The sequence below is a fragment of the Aethalodelphis obliquidens genome, unplaced genomic scaffold (assembly GCF_003676395.1).
Source record: "Aethalodelphis obliquidens isolate GAN/ISIS:26980383/991018 unplaced genomic scaffold, ASM367639v1 scaffold4, whole genome shotgun sequence".
Lineage (NCBI taxonomy): Eukaryota > Metazoa > Chordata > Mammalia > Artiodactyla > Delphinidae > Aethalodelphis > Aethalodelphis obliquidens.
Window position 1 is genome coordinate 34,846,753 of NW_020837948.1, and position 21,413 is coordinate 34,868,165.

Sequence of the window (21,413 nt, forward strand, 5' to 3'; positions counted from 1 at the left end):
ATGTCCTTTAGTTGAATGTGGTTATGATTTTTATTGACATCCTGCTCTGTTTCCTGTGGGGGGCATGCCAGCCTTCCTGGAAGTGCCATCCAAGCAGTAGGCTGTCTAGATTGCTGGAATGTACCCCAGGCTAATTTACACAGGTGTGGGGATAGAGCTCTGCTGTTCTACTGACTTACTTCATCCTACGTGGACTTGACTAGAGTCAACAAAAGAAACCACACAATGGTACTCAGAAACTCCTGTGGAGTTCTCTATTTCAGATTAATGCCTTTTATGTATGACTCAATTTTTTCCTTTGTGAACTAATACTTAGCAGTACAAGTTTCTCTTAAATTCCATCCCTGAAGTTCCTGGAAGGTAGAGTTAACTAGACCATGCATGGCCCTACATCCAAATTAATGTGTAATTTATTTGCACATGAATTTTCACTTTATCAGTCTATTATTCTAATGTAGGGGACTTAGTCCATTTGGACTACTATAACAGAATACCATAGACTATTTGGCTTCCAAGCAAGAGAAATTTATTTGTCACAATCCTGGAGGCTGAGAAATACAAGATCAGGGTGCCCATAGATTTAGTATCTGGTAAGGGCCCATTTCTTGGTTCATAGACAGCTGACTTTTAGCCATGGCAGAAGGGACAAGGGAGCTCTCTGGGGCCTTCTTTTAAGGGCACACTAGTCCCTTTTTGAGGGCTCCACTCTTATGACCTAATCACTTCCCAAAGGCCCCACCTCCAAATACAATTGCATTGGGAATTAGGTTTCAACATATGAATTTTGGGGTGACACAAACTCTTAGTCTATAACAAAGACCTATTGCCGTAGTCACTGGAAGCCAAGTGTGTTCAATGCAGCCCTGATAGAGGGTACTAATCTCTTAGGCTCATCTTTAATATGGAAAGCACTACACTTCTACCTGTTCTCTCTACTTGCTTTGCTTTGGTCTCTCCACAAGATCTGATGCTCTCATTACACATTCTGGCCGATCTGTACAACTTCTCCGTGCTTTTATTTCAATTAGCTACTAGTGATGCTTTTCGCTCTTCCAGTTCACAGATTTTCTTTCTGAGGTCCTCTTCTAATCAGTACTTCTCATAAAACAACTTCAATCTTTATATTTTAGTAACACACAAAATACGAAGTTATTCAAAAATTATTTAAGCATGCGAAGGTGGGGTGAAGGCCATCCCAGATTTGAAGTTCTCTAGGACTTGACAGTTCTCAGGGCTATGATTTATCACAGCAGAAAGATACAAAGCAAAATCAGCAGAGGGAAAAGGTACATGAGGTGAAGTAGAGACAACCAGCTGCAAGCTTACAAGAATCCACTCCCTCCTCATGGAGCCCCCTACAGATTGAAATTAATTCCTCCAGCCAGGAGTTGTGACAACATGTATGAAATGTTTTCTACCAGCTAAGTTCATTAGAGATTCAACGCCCAAGGATTTTATTGGTAGTTGATCATGTAGGAACCCTCTGCCTTGCACATAGAAAATTTCTAGACTCTCAGAAGGAATACAAGTGTTCAACAAAACCGCATTGTTTATACGAACAGTTTGAGCACAATGAGCCACCTTTATTAGTTAGGGAACTGTGGCATCCCTCTGGACATTTAAGATCCCAGGTGCCAGACAAAAGCCAAAGTTGCAAGCAGGTCTTTCTAAAGATAGCAGCCACAAGGCCTGCTACCTTATCTTTTTCTTCTACTGTAGGAATTCATTGAATGGTAATTTTTGAGAGTAAAGGAAAAAAACAAAAAGTAACAAAACTGGGAAACTCATTTTAGTTTTTTTCAATTTCAGTTAACTGATACTTTTCATTGGGTAATTAGGTTTTGTTGATTGAAATCCTTTCATATGCTTTTTATATTTGTATACATTTCCCCATTTCCAAAATCTTCCTCCCTTCTTTATTTCTTTTAAAATAGTATGTATTACTGGTAGCATGCCTTCCTCTATGTGAAACAATTTTATGTAACAAGGCAAAAATGGGCAAAATGAAAACAGTCAAAATTTGCTACCTATTAGAATGAAGGAAAAAAGTGGTTACACAGCATCTCTAGCCTCACAACCTTTTCCTCTTTAAATGCTTTTTTGGGGTTTACAATTTTTGTCCTTTAATTGAACTTTTAAATTCATTTAATGTTATTTTGTGTTTAAATTTTTCATCTTAATATGTGCTTCCTATCTGCTCTACACTCTTATTTCTTGCCCTTTTTTTCTTTCTTTTTGATAATTTAATATTTATTATTTCATTTCTCCCCTCCATTAACTTCCTAGGTATATGCTCTTTTACTGTTCATCTGCTAATTACCTTATATGCAAACTTGATTTTATGAAATTCTAATGTTAATTGATACTTTTACCACATTCCTAATCATCACATAAGTCTTAAAACCCTTTAAATTTATTCCTTTCCCAACATTGATTCAATTATTTCTGTGTACTGTAATCCCTTCTATATTTAAATTCCTGAAATAAGTATTATTGTTTTATTTAAAAATATTGATCCACTTTTATAAACATGTTCACCTTTTTTTATTGCTCTTCTTTACTTTGCTACTCTGAGTTTCAGTCTGGGATCATTTTCCTTGAGTTAATGAAGAACAGTCTTGAGTTAATTTATTGCAACAGTCTGCATGTGATGAATTCTCTTAGTTTTTCATCTAGTTTTCACTGGGAATAGATAATTAGTTGGCCATTAATTTTCTTTCAGTACTTTAAAAGTGCTATTCTACTGTATTCACTTCCACTGTTTCTTATGTATGTTTACCATTTTTAAGATTCTTTTCTGGTATTTGATTTTCATTTGTTTTATTTACTATGAGTGTATAGGTGAAAGATTACATTTATTTCATCTGTTTTGAACTTATATGACTTCATGAATATATTGCTTGATACTTTTCATTGGTTTTGGAATATTTCCTATGATTATTAATATAACTTCTGCCCTATTGTCTCCTCTCTTGGGACTCCAGTTACTCCAATTACATGTATGGTAGGCCTTTGTGGGTTTTGTTTTTTTTTAATGTATTCTTTCTCCTTTACTGTCTTTTCTGTATTTTCTATCCTGTATTTTTTCTGTGCTTGTTGATAAATATTTACTGATTTAATAATATATTTTCCAGTTTAGTAATACTCAGTTCAGTTCTAAGTAATCTGCTGTGGATCCATTTCATTTTTATTGTGACAAATTCTAGTTCTAGAATTTTTTTTCAGAATCACTCTGTGTGTCTTTTAATAACTTTCCCACCTCTGTCGTACATGGGAACACTACAGTCTGGGATGCCCTTTATCTAATTTCAGGGACTGAGTAAGTGCTAAACTGCACTTACGCTGTGAGCCAGTCTACTTCTAACTCATCCTTGCTTTTAGAGTATAGCCTCGTAGGTGCCAACTTAAAATGTAGGACAGGGAAAGTTTATAAGCTCTACTCCCTAAACTGCAACTTTTGTTTCCCTACTTCCTAGAGACTAGCAAAAGACAGTTTACCCTCCCAGTGCCTCTTATAGAATTAGCCAACATACCCAGGAAAAAAAATCAGTCCCAATTTTTGTTAAATCTCTCTCTTCTTAAGAATCTTAACACAGTGGTCCTTCACTATTTTTATCTGCCTTATATTTAAAAATAATTTTTACAGTTTTTAAAAGTTTTTCTTAGTGGGCAATTTGGTTGGAAATGCTAGTCTACCATAGGTTATCCACCATTACCAGAATTTTTAATTTTGGGGTCATAGCAAATTCACCTTTCATCAATTGAAAACTTTAAATTCTTTGCTTTCTTGATATATTTCTTTTATGAACATATTTGTGAACATATGCAAAGCATTCTTTATTGTTAACCAAGGAGTAATTGCTGAGGACTGAGAAAGCAGGTGATATAGATAGTGCTATTCAGTGTGAATTACATAGATCCATGCCAACATGAAGAAAGTCAAAAAATGAAAATAAACTTTTAGAAACTTTTATAGCAATTTTTTAAAATAGATCTATTTATTTATTTAGGCTGTGTTGGGTCTTCGTTGCTGCTCGTGGGCTTTCTCTAGTTGCGGCAAGTGGGGGCCACTCCTCATTGTGGTGCACAGGCTTCTCATTGTGGTGGCCTCCCTTGTTGCAGAGCATGGGCTCTAGGCACACGGGCTTCAGTAGTTGTGGCCCGCAGGCTCTAGAGCGCAAGCTCAGCAGTTGTGGCGCACGGGCCCAGTTGCTCCACAGCATGTGGGATCTTCCCAGCCCAGGGCCTGAACACGTGTCCCCTGCACTGGCAGGCAGATTCTTAACCACTGTGCCACCAGGGAAGCCCTATAGCAATTTTATACTTCCACAAAACTTATAAGGTATTCTTACAAATGTATCAGTCTAAACCCTTTTGGAAATAATTTATAAAAGGATCTATCACCAAAGATAATTTGGGAATCATTGATTTCCAGATTTCCAGCATTTTTAATCATGTACTTTTAGCTATAAAATTTTTTGAGCATGAGTCATATATATATATATATATATATATATATATATATACTTATTTATAAATTATATACTTAAAATTTTCTACCAATACATTTTTTACATTCAAAAATACAGTTATGGGCTTCCCTGGTGGCACAGTGGTTGAGAGTCCGCCTGCCAATGCAGGGGACACGGGTTCGTGCCCCAGTCCGGGAGGATCCACATGCCGCGGAGCGGCTGGGCCTGTGAGCCATGGCTGCTGAACCTGCGCGTCCGGAGCCTGTGCTCCGCAACGGGAGAGGCCACAACAGTGAGAGGCCCGTGTACCACAAAAAAAAAAAATATATATATATATATATATATATATATATAGTTATAATATAAATTAGGGTAGTTGATAGATAAATAAAAGTTCTTATATGTTTTCAGATCATCTTGAATGACCTCTACTTTGGAGCCTTGATCTAGTACATAAGTCATTTTTACCATTGATGTATGCTTCACTTTGTGTATGGTATATTCCTTTTCTTTTGTGTATGAGAACGAGAATCTCAGTAATTAATGAAAAAATTCAGAAGGTGATAGTATATGAAGATACTGATGTATGCATAATTTTTTAACAAAAAGTAAAAAGTTATATATGGCAAAGTTTTAAATATCAGAGAAATAAGGTCAGTTTAATTCTGTTGCAAGTTAAAATGGGAGATTCACTAAGAGAAGGAGTTTAATGGTTTACTTTTAAGAAACAGACTAATGAACCAGATCCAGGTTTTAAATCAGCTGCCATAGAATGCTTTTGGAATGTGTATAGAATATAAAAGCCTTCTCATTTCACTTTGTTTTCTTCCGTAAGAATTGTAGCCAGTAATTACTATCACTGTTCACAAAGGGTAATAGTAGATGAACTACCCCTGCTGTGAGTTAACGTGATATAACTTTCATAAATTTATAATTATTGGATTTGTTGCCATCACTATTGTAGTCTAAAAAATTTGACATTGAATTATGTATTTTAAGCTCCTTGACAAATATGTGTAATTTTCATATAATTCTAATCATTTTGTTTTTCTATAGTAAAATATTTCTCTTTCTTCACTTGTCAGACATTCAAAGCAAAGTCCCACAGATGACCATTTTCATTGTCTTTGTTCTTTTTCTAGGAATTGGCTATTCCATGTCAATTTTAGGCCCTGCTGTTGGCTATGTGTTGGGAGGACAGTTGCTAACCGTGTACATTGATGCTGATTTGGGACAAAGGCAAGGCAATATCTATTTTTCTTTTATTTAGATTTATATTATTTGAATCACGTTAGTACCATAGGCGGAATATTTTTATAATATTTCTTCAGAATATCATGAGGGATTTTTCAGGAAACACAACTGAATACACACAATTTTTATGTACTATTTTGGCTGCATTGCTTCACGAATTAATGCCACACCATCTCTTGGTATAGAGTATTTATTTACAAATAAGGATGCTTAATAGTTAGATGGTGAAAATTTTCAAAATACATAACCAGTACCCTGTGCATTGTTCAAAAATAATAGTTTAATTAAAGTTAGTTGTGCTTTCAGTAGATTTAGCTGTAGGTAGATAGCCTGAAGAGTCTCGAGAGTTTATGATTCTCAGACTAAGTGCTATAGTAGCTCTGATAATATAGAGATCACAATTGTTCAGCTTTAACAACTGTAACACTGGAGGATAATAATAGGTAATGTTTGTTTATCCCATACTGTGTTCTAGACAACATAGGTTTTGTGTATAATGTAATTTTACATGCCATTTTATTTAATCCTCTTAATAATCTTATAAGGTAGTTGATACACAGAACTTGGTAAGTGGCCAAGGCATGAAATGAAGTAGATCTTTTTGACTCCAAAATCCCCTTCTTACCCACTGAGTTACCATCTCCTTTTCCTGAATAGAGAAGTTAGTGGCCTTTGCTGAGGCCATATTTTCTCATTTTACTGTAACTTCACAGTCCTTTGCATGACTGTGAGCAATGAATAAGAAAATGTGGTCACAGTATGTGATTTGTTAGTCCCAGGTTAATCTTTTAGAGACTAGGTTAATCTGTTTTGTTTTGTTTTGTTTTGTTTCGGTACGTGGGCCTCTCACTGTTGTGGCCTCTCCCGCTGCGGAGCACAGGCTCCGGCCGCGCAGGCCCAGCGGCCATGGCTCAGGGGCCCAGCCGCTCCGCGGCATGTGGGATCTTCCCGGACCGGGGCATGAACCCGTGTCCCCTGCATCGGCAGGCGGACTCTCAACCGCTGCACCACCGGGGAAGCCCTAGGTTAATCTTTTAGAGACTATAGGTTAATAAAAAATTTCAGAAGGTGGTACAATACAAAGATACTGATGTTTGTAGCCCTAGGTTAATCTTTTCCAGACTGTATAAAAAGGTGTACAGAGGAAGCCCTTGAGCAGAAAGCTGGGTTTTAATTTCAGTGGAGTGAAATGAGTTGTAGAAATGATGTGTTTTGAGGAAGAGCCTGTTGATATAAAAATATGACAACCATTATAACAAACTGTTAATATATTATCACTTTAAGAAGAATTTCACATTCAAATGAATGCCACAATTGGGGCATAGTGTATGGGCGTTTAACAAAAATCAGTGATTCGCTGTGAGATGTATTTAGTATTCTATATATATACTATATATTATAATATTCAGAGAAGAAAAATGTAGCCAAAGTTAGATAAAGAATGTTCAGAAATTCCATGCATGCTTTCAAATAGTCAACATACATATATTTACTATTAAATATTTAAAACTTCTGTGTTGTATTTGCCATGTGGAATACTTTGTAAATCATTATTCTTAGAGCTCTCACTTATGCCTGCTATCCATTGTGATTCTTCAAAATGGCTCCACTAAAAATTTTGGATAATATAATAATATTTCTCTATATATGCATTTGAATGATAAATTATATAATTATCGTGACTGAGTTTTAATTAACAAGGTAGAGTTGACTTTTACCTCCTGTTTTTCTGTCATATAGCATTGATATCACTGAGGATGATCCACGATGGCTGGGGGCATGGTGGATTGGATTTCTCATGTCTTGGCTCTTTGCCTGGTCTTTGATAATACCTTTTTCTTGCTTTCCAAAGCACTTACCAGGTAAAAATATTTTCTTTAAAACCAGGGAGTTTTATTCCAATTCTAGGCCAATTGTTGCTTTCTACATTATTACTAAGAACCCTAGAAAATTCACTATTTTTTTTAATAGAATCTCAGTTGTCTGCCTATGCAAACTTTTGAATATCTGTCTTTATTTTAGGAAATATTGGGTAACAATCTTAATATTCATGGTTTTTCTTTATTTTCATTTAATACCCAATAAAACTGTACATATTCACCTCTTTATTAAATTTATATCTTATGTGTTATCTGGAATCTTGCTTTATGTTTATGTGAGATATAATATCTTTTAAACTATTAGTAACTTTAAACTATTAGTTTGTATTTAGTTAGTAACTTCAAGAGCCAATTGATGTTAATTATTTATTAATGATAGTACAAGTACTTTTTTTTCAATTGTCACCAAAGTCATGCTTTTGTATACTTTTTTTTTTTTTTTTTTCGGTATGTGGGCCTCTCACTGTTGTGGCCTCTCCCGTCGCGGAGCACAGGCTCCAGACGTGCAGGCTCAGTGGCCATGGCTCACGGGCCCAGCCACTCCGCGGCATGTGGGATCTTCCCGGACTGGGGCACAAACCCGTGTCCTCTGCATCGGCAGGCAGACTCTTAACCACTGCGCCACCAGGGAAGCCCTTGTATACTTATTTTCACCAAATTTCAATACTAAAAATCTGTCCTAAAAGAAAAGATTAATAGAAAAGAATATCTATTCCTTTGTCTGTGAGATTTTGTTTCTTTATAATCATGTGGTTCATATACATATCTATAGAAGTATTTTTCTCCATGCTGAAGGCATTTAGTTGTTTCTGTTATATGTAACAGAATAGATGTAACAGGATAGATGATTAACTTCTGGAAATGGGTAGAAGAAAAGTAGGCAGAGTAGAAGTAGATGGACTCATTGATTTCTTTCTACCTTGGGCCATCCAACTTATGAGTCTATGTATTGACTGTTTTCTCAGATTTATTCACGGTACTATTATTAAAAATTAGACATGATAATAGGTAATAAATATTATTTCATCTAAAAAACATGTTAGAATTAGAGTAGAAGAGAAGCGCTTTAAACATTCTTTGTTTAATGCATAAAGGATGAGAAAGAATCATTAGAAAGCAAGAAGATAGAGTGGGTAAATTTACTATATTTTTAGGTACAGCAGAAATTCAAGATGGAAAAACTTCCCAGATTCATCAGAGTAATTCTTTACAACATACAGATGGGAATTTTGGACAAAGTTTTAAAGATTTTCCAGCTGCTCTAAAGGTAAAATAACACTGTACACACACACACACACACACACACACACACACACACATACAACTATACACACATACATATGTAGATATATGTATATATTACAAATATATGTAAACAGTATATCCATACACACAAATATTATCATAATGCACTCTTGCTGGCTTATTTACTATAGTTCTAGCTCTTATAAAAACCTCTTCAGATTTAATTGTATTGTGCTTTGAGTAAATGAAAACTATTCCAGAGTAGATCGGTTGGAAGAACATGAGTTATCTTATTGGCAATATCAATATTCAGTGGTTCCGCATTAGCATATAGTCCATTATCCCATGCCATTTCCCTTGTGTAATGGATGGATCAATTATCATTGAATTGTAAATGTTTTTGAGAATGCCAAACCAATATTTTTCCCTTGTGAAAGAAGTGGCGGTTAGTGGTTACTTGTTTTGAATTTGAGGTTAAAGAAACAAAAGTGTTATGGTCTGTTTTATTGAACTCGGCAGAGAAGTATTCTTTCTATTTAGCATCATAAAAGTTTTGTACATAAGGGAATTTATAATTTTACCTTTTCAAGATTTGAACTTATTTACTTTTTATTATTTTTTTCCCTCCTCAAATGAAAGCCTTAACATGTTTTTACTCCATTCATCCTACTTTTTAACTCTCCTTCCTCCTCTTCCATACAGGCACATTCTTGTGTTTTGCTGAGATTGTTTATAATTGTTTTTAATTCTAATTACTGTTATTTTCTTTTATAGTAGTTCTCTTCTATTTCATATATTTCTATTTATTCTATAAATTCTTATATGTATCAAGAGTCATTACTCACCAATGCTTTTTTTATCCTTATGTTCTCATGCTTTGAGATCTTGATTCTGATTCAGATCTCTATAGATACAGCATTTTATTGCTGGTTTTTCTCAGATAGGATGCCATCTAAGTATCCTTGAATGTCAGAATGATATTTCTGACTGGATGGATACTTTCAGATCATACTCCTTTAATTCTAGTAGTCTGTAGATGTTGTTTGGCTCTTTTCTAGTTAAATATGTTGCAGTTGAGAAGTTTCAAGTTAATGTGATTCTTAGTTATTTCTATCTGCAAATTTGTAAATTTTTTCATTTCTCTTTGATTTCAGGAAATTCACTAGTTTATTCCTAAATATGTATCATTTTTCATTAATCCTTGCTTGGATTCCATTATCTTTTTCAATCTGAAAACTTAAATATTTTCTGCTCATTATTTTTAAAAATTATTGCATTTCTTCATTCAGGTACTTTTTTTCCTTTTGTCACTATTGTTATTCTTATGTTCGATCATCTGGCTCTGACTTCTAAATCTCTTATCTTGCCTTTTTGTGACTCCTTTGTGTGTGTGTGTTGCTCAGTTTTATTAAATTTTTTTGCATTGAATATTCTAGAACTATACTTTGTGGGTGTTCACTTTATGGTTAAATATTGTGAAATAACTGAATCTCTACACTCCCCTCTGGTAGATTAATAAGGTTCTGAGAACTCCAGCAATATAGACCCTTATTGAAAATTGCTTAACTCTATACCTAAGGTTCTTAACTACCGAGAGCAATACTTGTGGAGCAATACCAAAAGTTTGATACTTAGAGACCACTCTCATCTTTGCTCACAGTCAATTCTTCATTTACTGGACATAGGGATTCAGAACACAATTTAAAAAAATCGAATATGGGGTAGATTTATTGTATGGAGATATATAGTAAGACTGGGGAAGAGAACTTTCCAAGCCAGCTTCTACCTCCTTTCCTGGTCCCTTGCATATGATCAAGGCACATTCACCCTACTGATTAATCATCTGTCAATTTTCTAGGTGCTCCATGTATAAATTTTCTCAACATTGTATGTATAAAACTATTAGTGATCAGTATTTATACTTTTGTGCTAAAGAAAATGCTGAAATTTTACAAATAATTATATTGTGTGTATTTAAAATGTGCTATTTCATCATGGTACCTACCATTCTAATGCTGCATTTTGCAGTATAATCATAGTTATTCATTTGGTGAACTGTATTTTTTCTTTAGAATTTGATGAGGAATACTGTCTTTATGTGTTTAGTTCTATCAACTTGCTCAGAAGCCTTAGTTACTACTGGATTTGCTACATTTTTACCTAAATTTATAGAAAATCAGTTTGGATTGTCTTCCAGCTCTGCAGCTACCCTTGCAGGTAAAACATTTTCTTTGTTCTAGCTTAATCTAATAATCTTACTTTACCACATTAGATATTTATTAAAATAGCATAAAATTTTGGATAGCCCACTCCTTGAAGTTTAAACTTTACACTGATTTTGATAAACGTTTCCAATTTTCTGACATTAGACAATCTATTGTATGAATTTGAGAGATACAAATGCTATATACAGAGGTAAAGCGAATATATATTAATCTTAATATTCAAAACATTAATTTTATTAATCTCTTAATATAACTGTTAACTCATTTACTCATGTTGTTTCTAAATCACATGAGTGCTTTCATATGTTAAAACCATAGTACTACTTGTTTTTGATGTTTTCCAATTGTTGGTATAAATTACTGAGTATACGTGTATGTTTTCTCACTGTGTCTTCTTTCTCATTAGGGACTGTTTTAATTCCGGGAGCTGCTCTTGGTCAGATTTTAGGTGGTATCCTTGTTTCGAAATTCAAAATGACGTGTAAAAACATAATGAAGTTTGCTTTGCTCATGTCTATAACTGCACTTACACTGACTTTTGTATTTGTTTATGCCAACTGTGAAAATGAGCCATTTGCAGGTGTATCTGAATCATATAATGGGTAAGTATATTTCACTGCTTTTTGATATTAATATCAGAGTAATAAACTATGTGTGTATTTCCAAGTATATGCTTTCTTAAATAAAATGATAAGAAATTGGCTTTTTAAAAAAAAATTGGAAGGCTGCTTTTCCTATGTAAGAATATGTAGTTTTTACTTTTAGTTTCAATAATTGATATCATATTAACAGTTGGATATTTTTTCAGAAAGAATTTAAGAAACAACTATTCTGTACTGAGTACTATTCTCGGGGATACAAAGATTAATATTACAGAATCTTTGTCCGTAATGGATTCAACATCCTAGGGAGAATTTCATATTATTCCTATTTCATATTCCTATTGATTTAAATTTTAAAACTCCCTATGGTGAAATTCTCCTATTAGATGGATTGAAAATAGGCTAGTAGAGAAATTAAAATGAAGCTAAAACTAGGTGATACTAATCACTGTTGTGTTTACTTTAGAAGTTCATGTTTATTATAGAGAAATAAATAACTTCTTGTTGTTATGACCTGTAAACATATTTCTACCTATAACTGGTTTGACCATTTTATCTTTCCTTGCCTTATTTGTTTTGCTTTGAAATCCTAAGCCACAACAGAGGATCAGGCTGTAGGACATTGCCCAGCAGTGTGTTTTATGGCCCACAGTGCTGCTTTAATTGTTTGAATATATGTGTTTGAGACTGTTGAAGGGGATGGTGCTCCAGGTCAAGGACTCTCTAATTTTGTATTAATATGGCATTCAGATAACCTAAATAAAGGAAAAAGTTTGTTTTGAAAAGTTTGCCAGTAACAATTATCGTGATTTGTAGCTACTGTTCATGTCTGTCATTCTTTTATATTAATGAAAAATGTTCGAAAGCAATGTTTAGTCCAGCTCCATTACATTTGTTCAACAATTCATCGACTGCTTCCTCTGGCAGACTTTTATGGCAAAATTCCTACTCTAAAGGAGTTTCTAGGGTAGCAGGATAGATTGGGAAACAAAACAGTGAATGAACAATGAATTAGGTGGTGAGAGATATAAAAGGCTATGGAATTAAAAAGAGCTTTTCAATTTCTTTAATTAGATTTAGGAATGGCTTCATGGCATAATAGAGAAATAGGGCTAAAATATCCTCTAAGTATACAAAAAGCTTGAGAGAGAAAGATTTGGGAGAGAGGGAATGGCAAAGGAATATGTTAAGCCAAAGCATAAATGCTAGAAAGTGAAGGTACCAGTTTGAATGGCGCTTAGGTCATGTGTCTGGAAATAGTAGAAAGATACCTGGAAAGGTCGAAAGATAGATAGAGGTAAGTTGTGCAGAAACTGACTGACACCTATAAACTTTACCCAAATGTACCCCAAGAAACCACTTTTTTTGTATGTTCCTTTTAGAAGTACAGAAACTTCTGGATAGTTTAATACTACTCTATCACCTTGATGCAGAGATGATGTGGATGTGAATCCATCTGATATTTTCTACCTTAAGCAAGAGTCACTACCAGATGAGTGGCCTTAGCCTAATCAGAAGGGAAAGCAAGTGAGGTGGTGTCAGTTTGACGTGCATGTGAGGGCTGGTCATCGAGAGGTATCAAGGTCTGGGACATAGAGACAGAGCTTAATTACATACACATTCTCAGTGGTGAAAAAAACTGAAAGTGAGTATACACACATACACACGCACATTCACACACACGGGATGTGTGTGCGTGTGTGTGTAGATTCTATTAATAAAGAGATAAGGCTTGAAGTCACAGTGGAGGTGTGAAATCGTCAGATCATTCTTTTTTTTTTAGTGGTACGTGGGCCTCTCACTGTTGAGGCCTCTCCTGTTGCGGAGCACAGGCTCCGGACGCGCAGGCCCAGCGGCCATGGCTTACGGGCCCAGCCGCTCCGCGGCATGTGGGATCTTCCCAGACCGGGGCAAGAACCTGTGTGCCCTGCGTCGGCAGGCGGACTCTCAACCACTGCGCCACCAGGGAAGCCCTGTCAGATCATTTTTCTCTGTGGTCCCAGATTCTTAATTTAGCTATGTGCCCTGCATATTAAAATGTCTACATCATGGACAGCTTAGTCATAATAACCTTATGCAAGAAACACGTGTATAAGACAAAGTACAATGAAAGAACAGACTAAGAAACTCAAGAGGGCTTCCCTGGTGGCGCAGTGGTTGAGAATCTGCCTGCTAATGCAGGGGGACATGGGTTCGAGCCCTGGTCTGGGAAGATCCCACACACCACGGAGCAATCAGGCCCGTGAGCCACAACTACTGAGCCTGCGCATCTGGAGCCTATGCTCCGCAACAAGAGAGGCCCGCGCACCACGATGAAGACTGGCCCCTGCTTGCCCCAACTAGAGAAAGCCCTTGCACAGAAACGAAGACCCAACACAGCCAAAAATACATAAATTAATTAAAGTACCCTTAATTTAAAAAAAAAAAAAAAAGCTCAAGAAATACCTTCTTAGTGAAGTGGGAGAAAGAGAGGTTGTGAAGATGCAGGGTTTGTAGTAAGTACACACAGTATTTTTTCCCTATCTGGCCTATAGCTAGAATTTCATTGCTTATCTGAAACAGCGCCTTAAAGAGGCATGTCTATCAAGAAGTTGCAGTAGATTTAGGGAAATCTTTGCTTATTGTAGAAACATAACTATAGAATAATAATTTGGATTCAAATAAGACATTAATGTTTAAATTCAGCTATTCGTGATAAACACGTTTCTCATATATACATATATATGCATAAACACACATTTATGTGTATTTTTAAGATTATATATTTTTTGTGTATAATCAAAATGATACATTTTAAATATTTTTAATATTCAATTTTTAAAAATTTAAGATTTTTATATATTAAAAAATATGTATATATTAAGAAAATTTAATAAACTTCACAGGCACTGGCTATTTTCCTGGTAATAGTTTCCCCTTTACTTTATGAAATAAACCTTTAGAAAATGTGTAGGCTAAGGTGATTAAACCCTTGATAATAAAGAATATATTCTATATTTCTTTGTTTCTACTGTAGTTTGCCTCAGACTGTCTTAAATTTTCATATTCTTAGTAATCATTTATCAATAATATGGGGATTATATATTGGAAAAATTTAATTTAAAAATTATTGTGTAGAGGCTATTTCTAGAGTTGCAGGGATAGTTTTTCTGTCACCTGATTTCTACATCTATATTGTAAACTAGATGTGGGCAGAGACTATCCTGATTGCTTTCATGAATGGCATCATGCTTGATAAAGACATCTAGCAGCAGCCTGTGGAATAGATTTGAAGACAGAGAGACTCTAAGCAGAGAGATGAATTACTTAAAATTTACTCTTTGATCACCCTTTCCTTCAAACTCCCTACTGATTTGTTCCTCATTTGTTTTATATTCTTCTCTTTAATCTGTTTCCTTCATGAGCTTCTTGTTCTCCACTTACTCCTTAGGTATCATCATTTTGCAACATAGCAGTTATCTTCTGATACTTAGATAAATCACTCATTTACTGTTTTTGATCCCCAGTGCAAGAAACTTGGCTTCATGGCTGCAGGGAATTTTATTCCTCCCTCCCTCCCTCTTCCCTTCCTCCCTTCCTTTCTTTCCCTCTCCCCGCCTCCGTCTCTCCCTCCCTCCCTCCCTGCCCTCCTTCCTCCCTCCCTTCCTTCCTCTATCTTTATCTCTACTTCTTTATTTATTTTAGATATATTTCCACCACTTTGAGTCTAGCACATGATTGGAGCTCACTACGTATTCATGAAATAAATGAACTCCCAAGACCTCTCTGTACTCTCGACTCTTTATATGGTTGATCTTATCATTCTCAGAGTTTCAGCTACATCTATATGCAAATGGATATTAAGATACCTGGCTCCAGGCCAGATTTCTTCACCAAATTTGAGACTCTTAATCTCAACATGTATAAAACCATACCCATCACCTCTTCCCCAGAACTAGTTCTTCTCCACCAAAATGCCAAGTTAGACACTAGGAGTCACTCTTGACTTTTCCATCCTGTTCCTATCTTCAGTCAACCAAACACCAAATCTTACTGATTCTACATCCAAAATATTTCTCAAATCTGTTTTTTTTTTAATCAAAATTCTATTTTAGTTCTCCTACACATTATCATAATTTATTGCCTAGGGTATTGTAACTGGTCCCCTTCCTCCAAATTCAAACTCCACATAGGGTTATTTCTTTAAAATGTACTTTTCACGTTGCCACTTTTCAGTCTAAAATACTTGATTACTTTTTCAAAATAAGTTAAAGCCCATTGTTTTTTAACAAGGCCCATGAGGCTTTCAACAATCTGGTCCATGACTCTTTTCCAACTACATTTCCTATCACTCCCTGCCTCAGACATCATTCATATTTCTCCATATAGAATGTTATTTCTCACCTTTTGACTTTTATCAGCTTCTCTGAAGTACCCTTCGCCTTCCCCATTTACTCAGCTAACTCTTACTCATTCTCTAAGACTGATCTCAGACAGATGCTCCTTCAGACCCACTTATCTAAACTTTGGCTTGTTTTAAGTGTCATTCCTCAGTGCAGATGTATAAAATACACTCTGTTGATATCTATAACCACAGTCTATAACCATATTAGTGTATAAATTTGTGTCCACTCTACTCCTAGACTGTGAAATCTTTGAGAATGGTGACTGTCTTATCAGCTTTGTAGTCCCAATACCTAGTATAGGGCCTAGCACTTGCTCAATATATATTGGTTTAATGAACAAATAAATAAGGGATTGGAGAAGTATCTTTGCCTAGGGTAACCCTTTATATTTTAAAAGATGTTCCTCCTATTAAGAGGCAGCATGGAACAACACCAAGCCTGGGAACCAGGAGTATTATATTTGGAAAAGAAAGAAAAGTAAATTAATTTCTCTGGGACTTAGTTTTCCCATTGATAAAGTGAGTATGCTGAAGATTACAATTGTATTCATCCTTCCAGGTTTAAAATTTCACTCACATCCCAGGGAAATTAGGCAGTGTGTGGATACATTTTGGTTGTCACAACTAAGGGGATGCTACTGGCATCCAGCGGGTAGAGGCCAGGGATGCTGCTAAATGTACTACAACCACAGAACCAGCCCTCCCTCACCCCGCACCAAAAAAAAGAAAGAAAAAAAAAGAATTATCTGGTACCACATGAGAAACTGCTTTATTTGCTTACTCTGCCTATGTTTTTTAAATCATTGACAGACATTATATTATATAGCTATTGTTTCTACTGCTTGTCTCTTCCACAAGAAGTTAATTAAGGTGTATGTGAAAAGGCAGACATTCTGTTTGTTTTATTTGTTCAGTAATTAAATGAAGTGTTGAGTAAGTGAATAAATGATTGAATGGCAAGATATAACAATGCTTCTGAACTGTTCATTAAAAGTTATAACATAGATAATTTACCCATCTTTTATTTCTTGTTGACAGGACAGGAGAACTGGGAAACTTGATCGCTCCTTGTAATGCCAATTGTAACTGCCTGCGATCATATTATTATCCTATCTGTGGAGGAAATGGAATCCAATATTTTTCTCCCTGCTATGCAGGTTGTACAAATTCTGTTTCCAAAAGACATCCAAAGGTAACTTGTGTCTTTACCTTACTTTACCTTACTTCCTTTACCTCAATGAGGCAGTATGTTTGTGTATTTCTGATGCCCTTCCTTATCCCTCTAGTGGTGTTATGCTGTGCCTAGTCTTTCCTTCCTGGCCCACCTCCTCCATTCAGAAGCCAGGCATAAAGTTTCAGTCAAGTAAAATGAGTAAGTTCAAGAGATCTGCTATACAACATTGTACCTGTGTGAACAATAATGCATCATACACTTAAAATTTGTTGTGTTCTTACCTTAATTAAAAAAAAAAAAAAGGCCCCTGACCACTCCATATGAAAAAGATTCTTCTTCCTTTACACCTCACATTCAATTACTGTTGAAAAATCAATTTAGCAGTTCTTCACATTACATCTTTATAACATCACTTCTGTTATAGAAGTGAAATATTATTTACCTTTTTACATTGTTTTATTTTTTCTCAACTATACTTTATGTCGCTGGAAGTCAGGGAACTTCTCTTATTCTTACTGAGTACAGTGTATATAATAAAAACACAGTAAATATTTGTTGCTTTTAATTGATACACCATGGACACATTAAAAATATATACAGATCACTAATCTGTTCTCAAATGCAAGTTTACTTTTAGCTGTGGATTAGAATGCATATCAGGACTTCCCTAGTGGTGCAGTGGTTAAGAATCCGCCTGCCAATGCAGGGGACACGGGTTCTATCCGTGGTCCGGGAAGATCCCACATGCCGCGGAGCAACTAAGCCTGTGTGTCACAACTACTGAAGCCCATGTGCTCTAGAGCCCGCATGCCACAACTACTGAGCCCACGCACTGCAAATACTGAAGCCTGCGCACTCTAGGGCCCATGCTCCACATATGAGAAGCCACCGCAATGAGAAGCATGTGCACTGCAATGAAGAGTAGCCCCCGCTCGCTGCAACTAGAGAAAGCCTGCGTGCAGCAATGAAGACCCAACACAGCCAAAAAATAAATAAAATTAAAAAAAAAGAATGCATATCAGTTTACCTAAATATGATTTCTTTTTAATACAATTAAATGGTTTAAGAAAATCCAATAGAATTTTGTTGTACTACATCTACACTCTAAAGATTTTATCTTCGTTAAATTTAATAGCCTGGGAAGAAATAATATTCACATTACTAGTAGTACATAATAGGTAATGTTATGCATTAATAGATAATGTGATAACTTTAAAAAGACCTGAGGGAAATATATAATATGATATAAGAGACTACAATGAATAAGGTATGTAAGAATTATATGACAAAACAGCACAATCTTGGATATTTGAAATATGTATTAGTGAAATGGCATTCCTTTTCCTATATAAAGATAACTTTAAGATTGCAAGAAAAGATTTTTACATAAATAAATAGAAATCATTAATTGAAATAATCTATAACAGTACTTCAGATTTATTTTAGAACTAACACAGATGTCTGTATGTGTGTGTGTGGTTATACACATTTATATGTTCATATATACGCACATAAATATATGTCTGTATATATGTATACATATCTTTAATGATTTTGTGTGTAATAAATACATCGAACATTTATCTCAACAGAGATGTAGGATTTCATCTTTCTGCTAGGGGTAAACCAGAATGTGAGAAACAGTATACATTTTTTTTCATATTACCTAGCTTATAGACTTAAAAATAGTTGTCTAAGAACATTGAAAAATATGCCAGAAAAAATGTGGTGAATCATAGCAGACTTAATAGACTTGGTTGACCTGCAGTTTTAATCCTTGGAGTAAAACTAACTAAATAACTACCATAAAGTTCCTGTGAAAATTTAATGAAAGATTACCATGCCTTCAAACCAGTGGACATCTGGGGTTGCTTTAGTTTCAAAACAGGTTGAGAAAATTAGGTGTTTGTGTCAGTTATAAGGAATCAGATTCCACAAGTGAGCATAATACATATCATAGGTGAAGGTAAACTATTCCTTTGAGAGGCAGATAAGTAGGTAGCATTTTCCTGTATATAAAATATCATCAATCAATAAGTGCTATTGACTAACTCTAATGAGAGATTATGACAAGGAATTAAATTAATGGAAGGGTTTTACTCACATAGCAAAATGTATAGACACAAATACCATCCTGCACAAGGAAACCAAAATAAATGAATAAATAAGTAAATAAATAAAAAATCTAATACCCAGAGCACACTTGAAATGGTATTGGTTATTTTGACATGGTTAATTCGATATTTATATTTGTCACCAAATATTATCATCACCATTTTAAACAATAAATTGTCTTCTAGGGATTGTTTCAGAAAAGCAAGTTATTTTGACTTCCAAATTTTCTTTTTGACCTGGCTTTTTTATGTCCAACTAGTCCATGTAACAACTCATTTTTTCACAGGATCTTTTTATGAAATATATCAGATAGGCAAAATGCATTGATAATAATGTAATAAATATCTATGCACATTTTTTCACAGAAATAGAATATATTTCCTACCAGTGATCTGAACTACAAAAACAGATGTTCTAGCAGCTAGCTATATTATAGGCAAATATATACTTTTTTATGTAAGAGAGTTGTAAAGCTTCATTAAGATACAAAATACTGTTTTCAGTTTTCCTTCTTAAAAATTTTAAAGGCTACTTTATTTCATTATTTGACATATCGGATTGCTGAGTATGTAATATTTCATTTTAGGAATGTCACCTGCATATTTGATTTTCCTGAATCAGTACCAGTGGTCTCTGGCCTTTGGGACAGTAAAAGCACCACTTCACTCTGACTTCTCTAGCTCTGCTCTGACTTTATTGAGGCCTTAAACATATAAAAAGATTTGTAGTAAGGGTGGGCTTGAGATGTAAAAAGCCTTTAAAAATGATTATGCCTAACTTTTCAAATACCTGAACTCTTTTCCTGCAAAAGTAATACTTGTGATTTTTAAACATGTTACTTTCCAACATTTCATATTATTAATTTATATGTATACATATATGTGCATATATATGTGTATATATATATTAAATAGTTAATATGTTAATAAAAATAGCCTTCAGGATAACATAATAACTTCTAGTTTTTGATTATCATAAATATGCCATCTTAAGAAGGATCCAGTTTGCTTTTGGTAAAACAATTCAAAAAGTTCAGAAAATTATAGTAAAAAGGTTTAGTTGAAAGTAGTTTTTTTTTCCTCAAACTCTTGTAATGTATTAGTTAATTTACTGTGGCAATTGTTAAAATTAGAGTGTTAGTTCTTCCAAACTAGCATAAATAGTGAGATTGTCACTATGCATGCTTTTCTTTGTGTCCTAATAATGGAAAAGAAGAAAATTAGGAAAGCTATTTGAACAATTGTGATCTATTGAAAGCAGCCTAGAATGTGTGAGATCATCTAATTGTTATATTCTTGTCAATTTGTTTTATAAGACATGAATCAATAACAGGTTACAAGTTAAAATAATGGACACAAAAGTCAAATACAGATTATTCTGCTTTGTGACTATGGCCCCTTGTTTTCACTTGCTTGATTTCTTAAGGGTTATTACTGTTTCTTATCACTATTTGATGTGTATGAATTAAGACTGTGTAAGTGTTTGCCATGTCTAAAACTCACATAATTTGCAATGATAAAATATGTTTTGAAGATAAGCACTTTTAGTATGTTTATGTCTAATATTTCCAGGTATATTATAACTGTTCATGTATTGAAAGAAAAACAGAAGTAACACCTACTCCATCAAGTTTTAGTTTTGAAGCTCAAGCTGGGAAGTGTTCGAGTCAATGTAAAAACTTGCCTGTATTCCTTGGCATTTTCTTTGCTGCAATTGTTTTTACCTTCATGGCTGGTACTCCTATAACTGTGTCTATCCTAAGGTATGTGTTATATTGTGAAATTTGCCATCCCTAAGCCAACATGTTGAATGAAAAAAAATGGACTTAGGGATTTATTTGGGGTTTATATTGACTGTTGGTTCCAATACTAATTCAGCCCTTACAAGATCATTAGTTCTGTGGCATTGGGAATGCTACCTCATTGAACCCAAGATGTTTGAGGCTTTAACAAAATCATGGTTGTGAAAGTGTCTTAACATTGCCTACTTGGCATGTACTCGATGCTAGTTTCTCTGCTTCTTTCATGAGGCTTCGGTTGTAAGCTGGAGTTATAATCATTTG

The 21,413-nt window shown here is 34.7% G+C and overlaps 1 protein-coding gene across 1 annotated transcript in view; it reads left to right on the plus strand.

Annotated features, from left to right (window-relative positions):
* SLCO4C1 (solute carrier organic anion transporter family member 4C1) overlaps positions 1–21,413 on the plus strand; it is a 63,491-nt gene that overhangs the window by 35,251 nt on the left and 6,827 nt on the right. Inside the window, exons 4-10 of the mRNA XM_027100535.1 lie at positions 5,615–5,711; positions 7,467–7,588; positions 8,761–8,873; positions 10,924–11,068; positions 11,483–11,678; positions 17,101–17,254; positions 20,923–21,113. Of these exons, the coding sequence (XP_026956336.1) occupies positions 5,615–5,711; positions 7,467–7,588; positions 8,761–8,873; positions 10,924–11,068; positions 11,483–11,678; positions 17,101–17,254; positions 20,923–21,113 (1,018 nt within the window). The remainder of the gene's footprint in view (positions 1–5,614; positions 5,712–7,466; positions 7,589–8,760; positions 8,874–10,923; positions 11,069–11,482; positions 11,679–17,100; positions 17,255–20,922; positions 21,114–21,413) is intronic.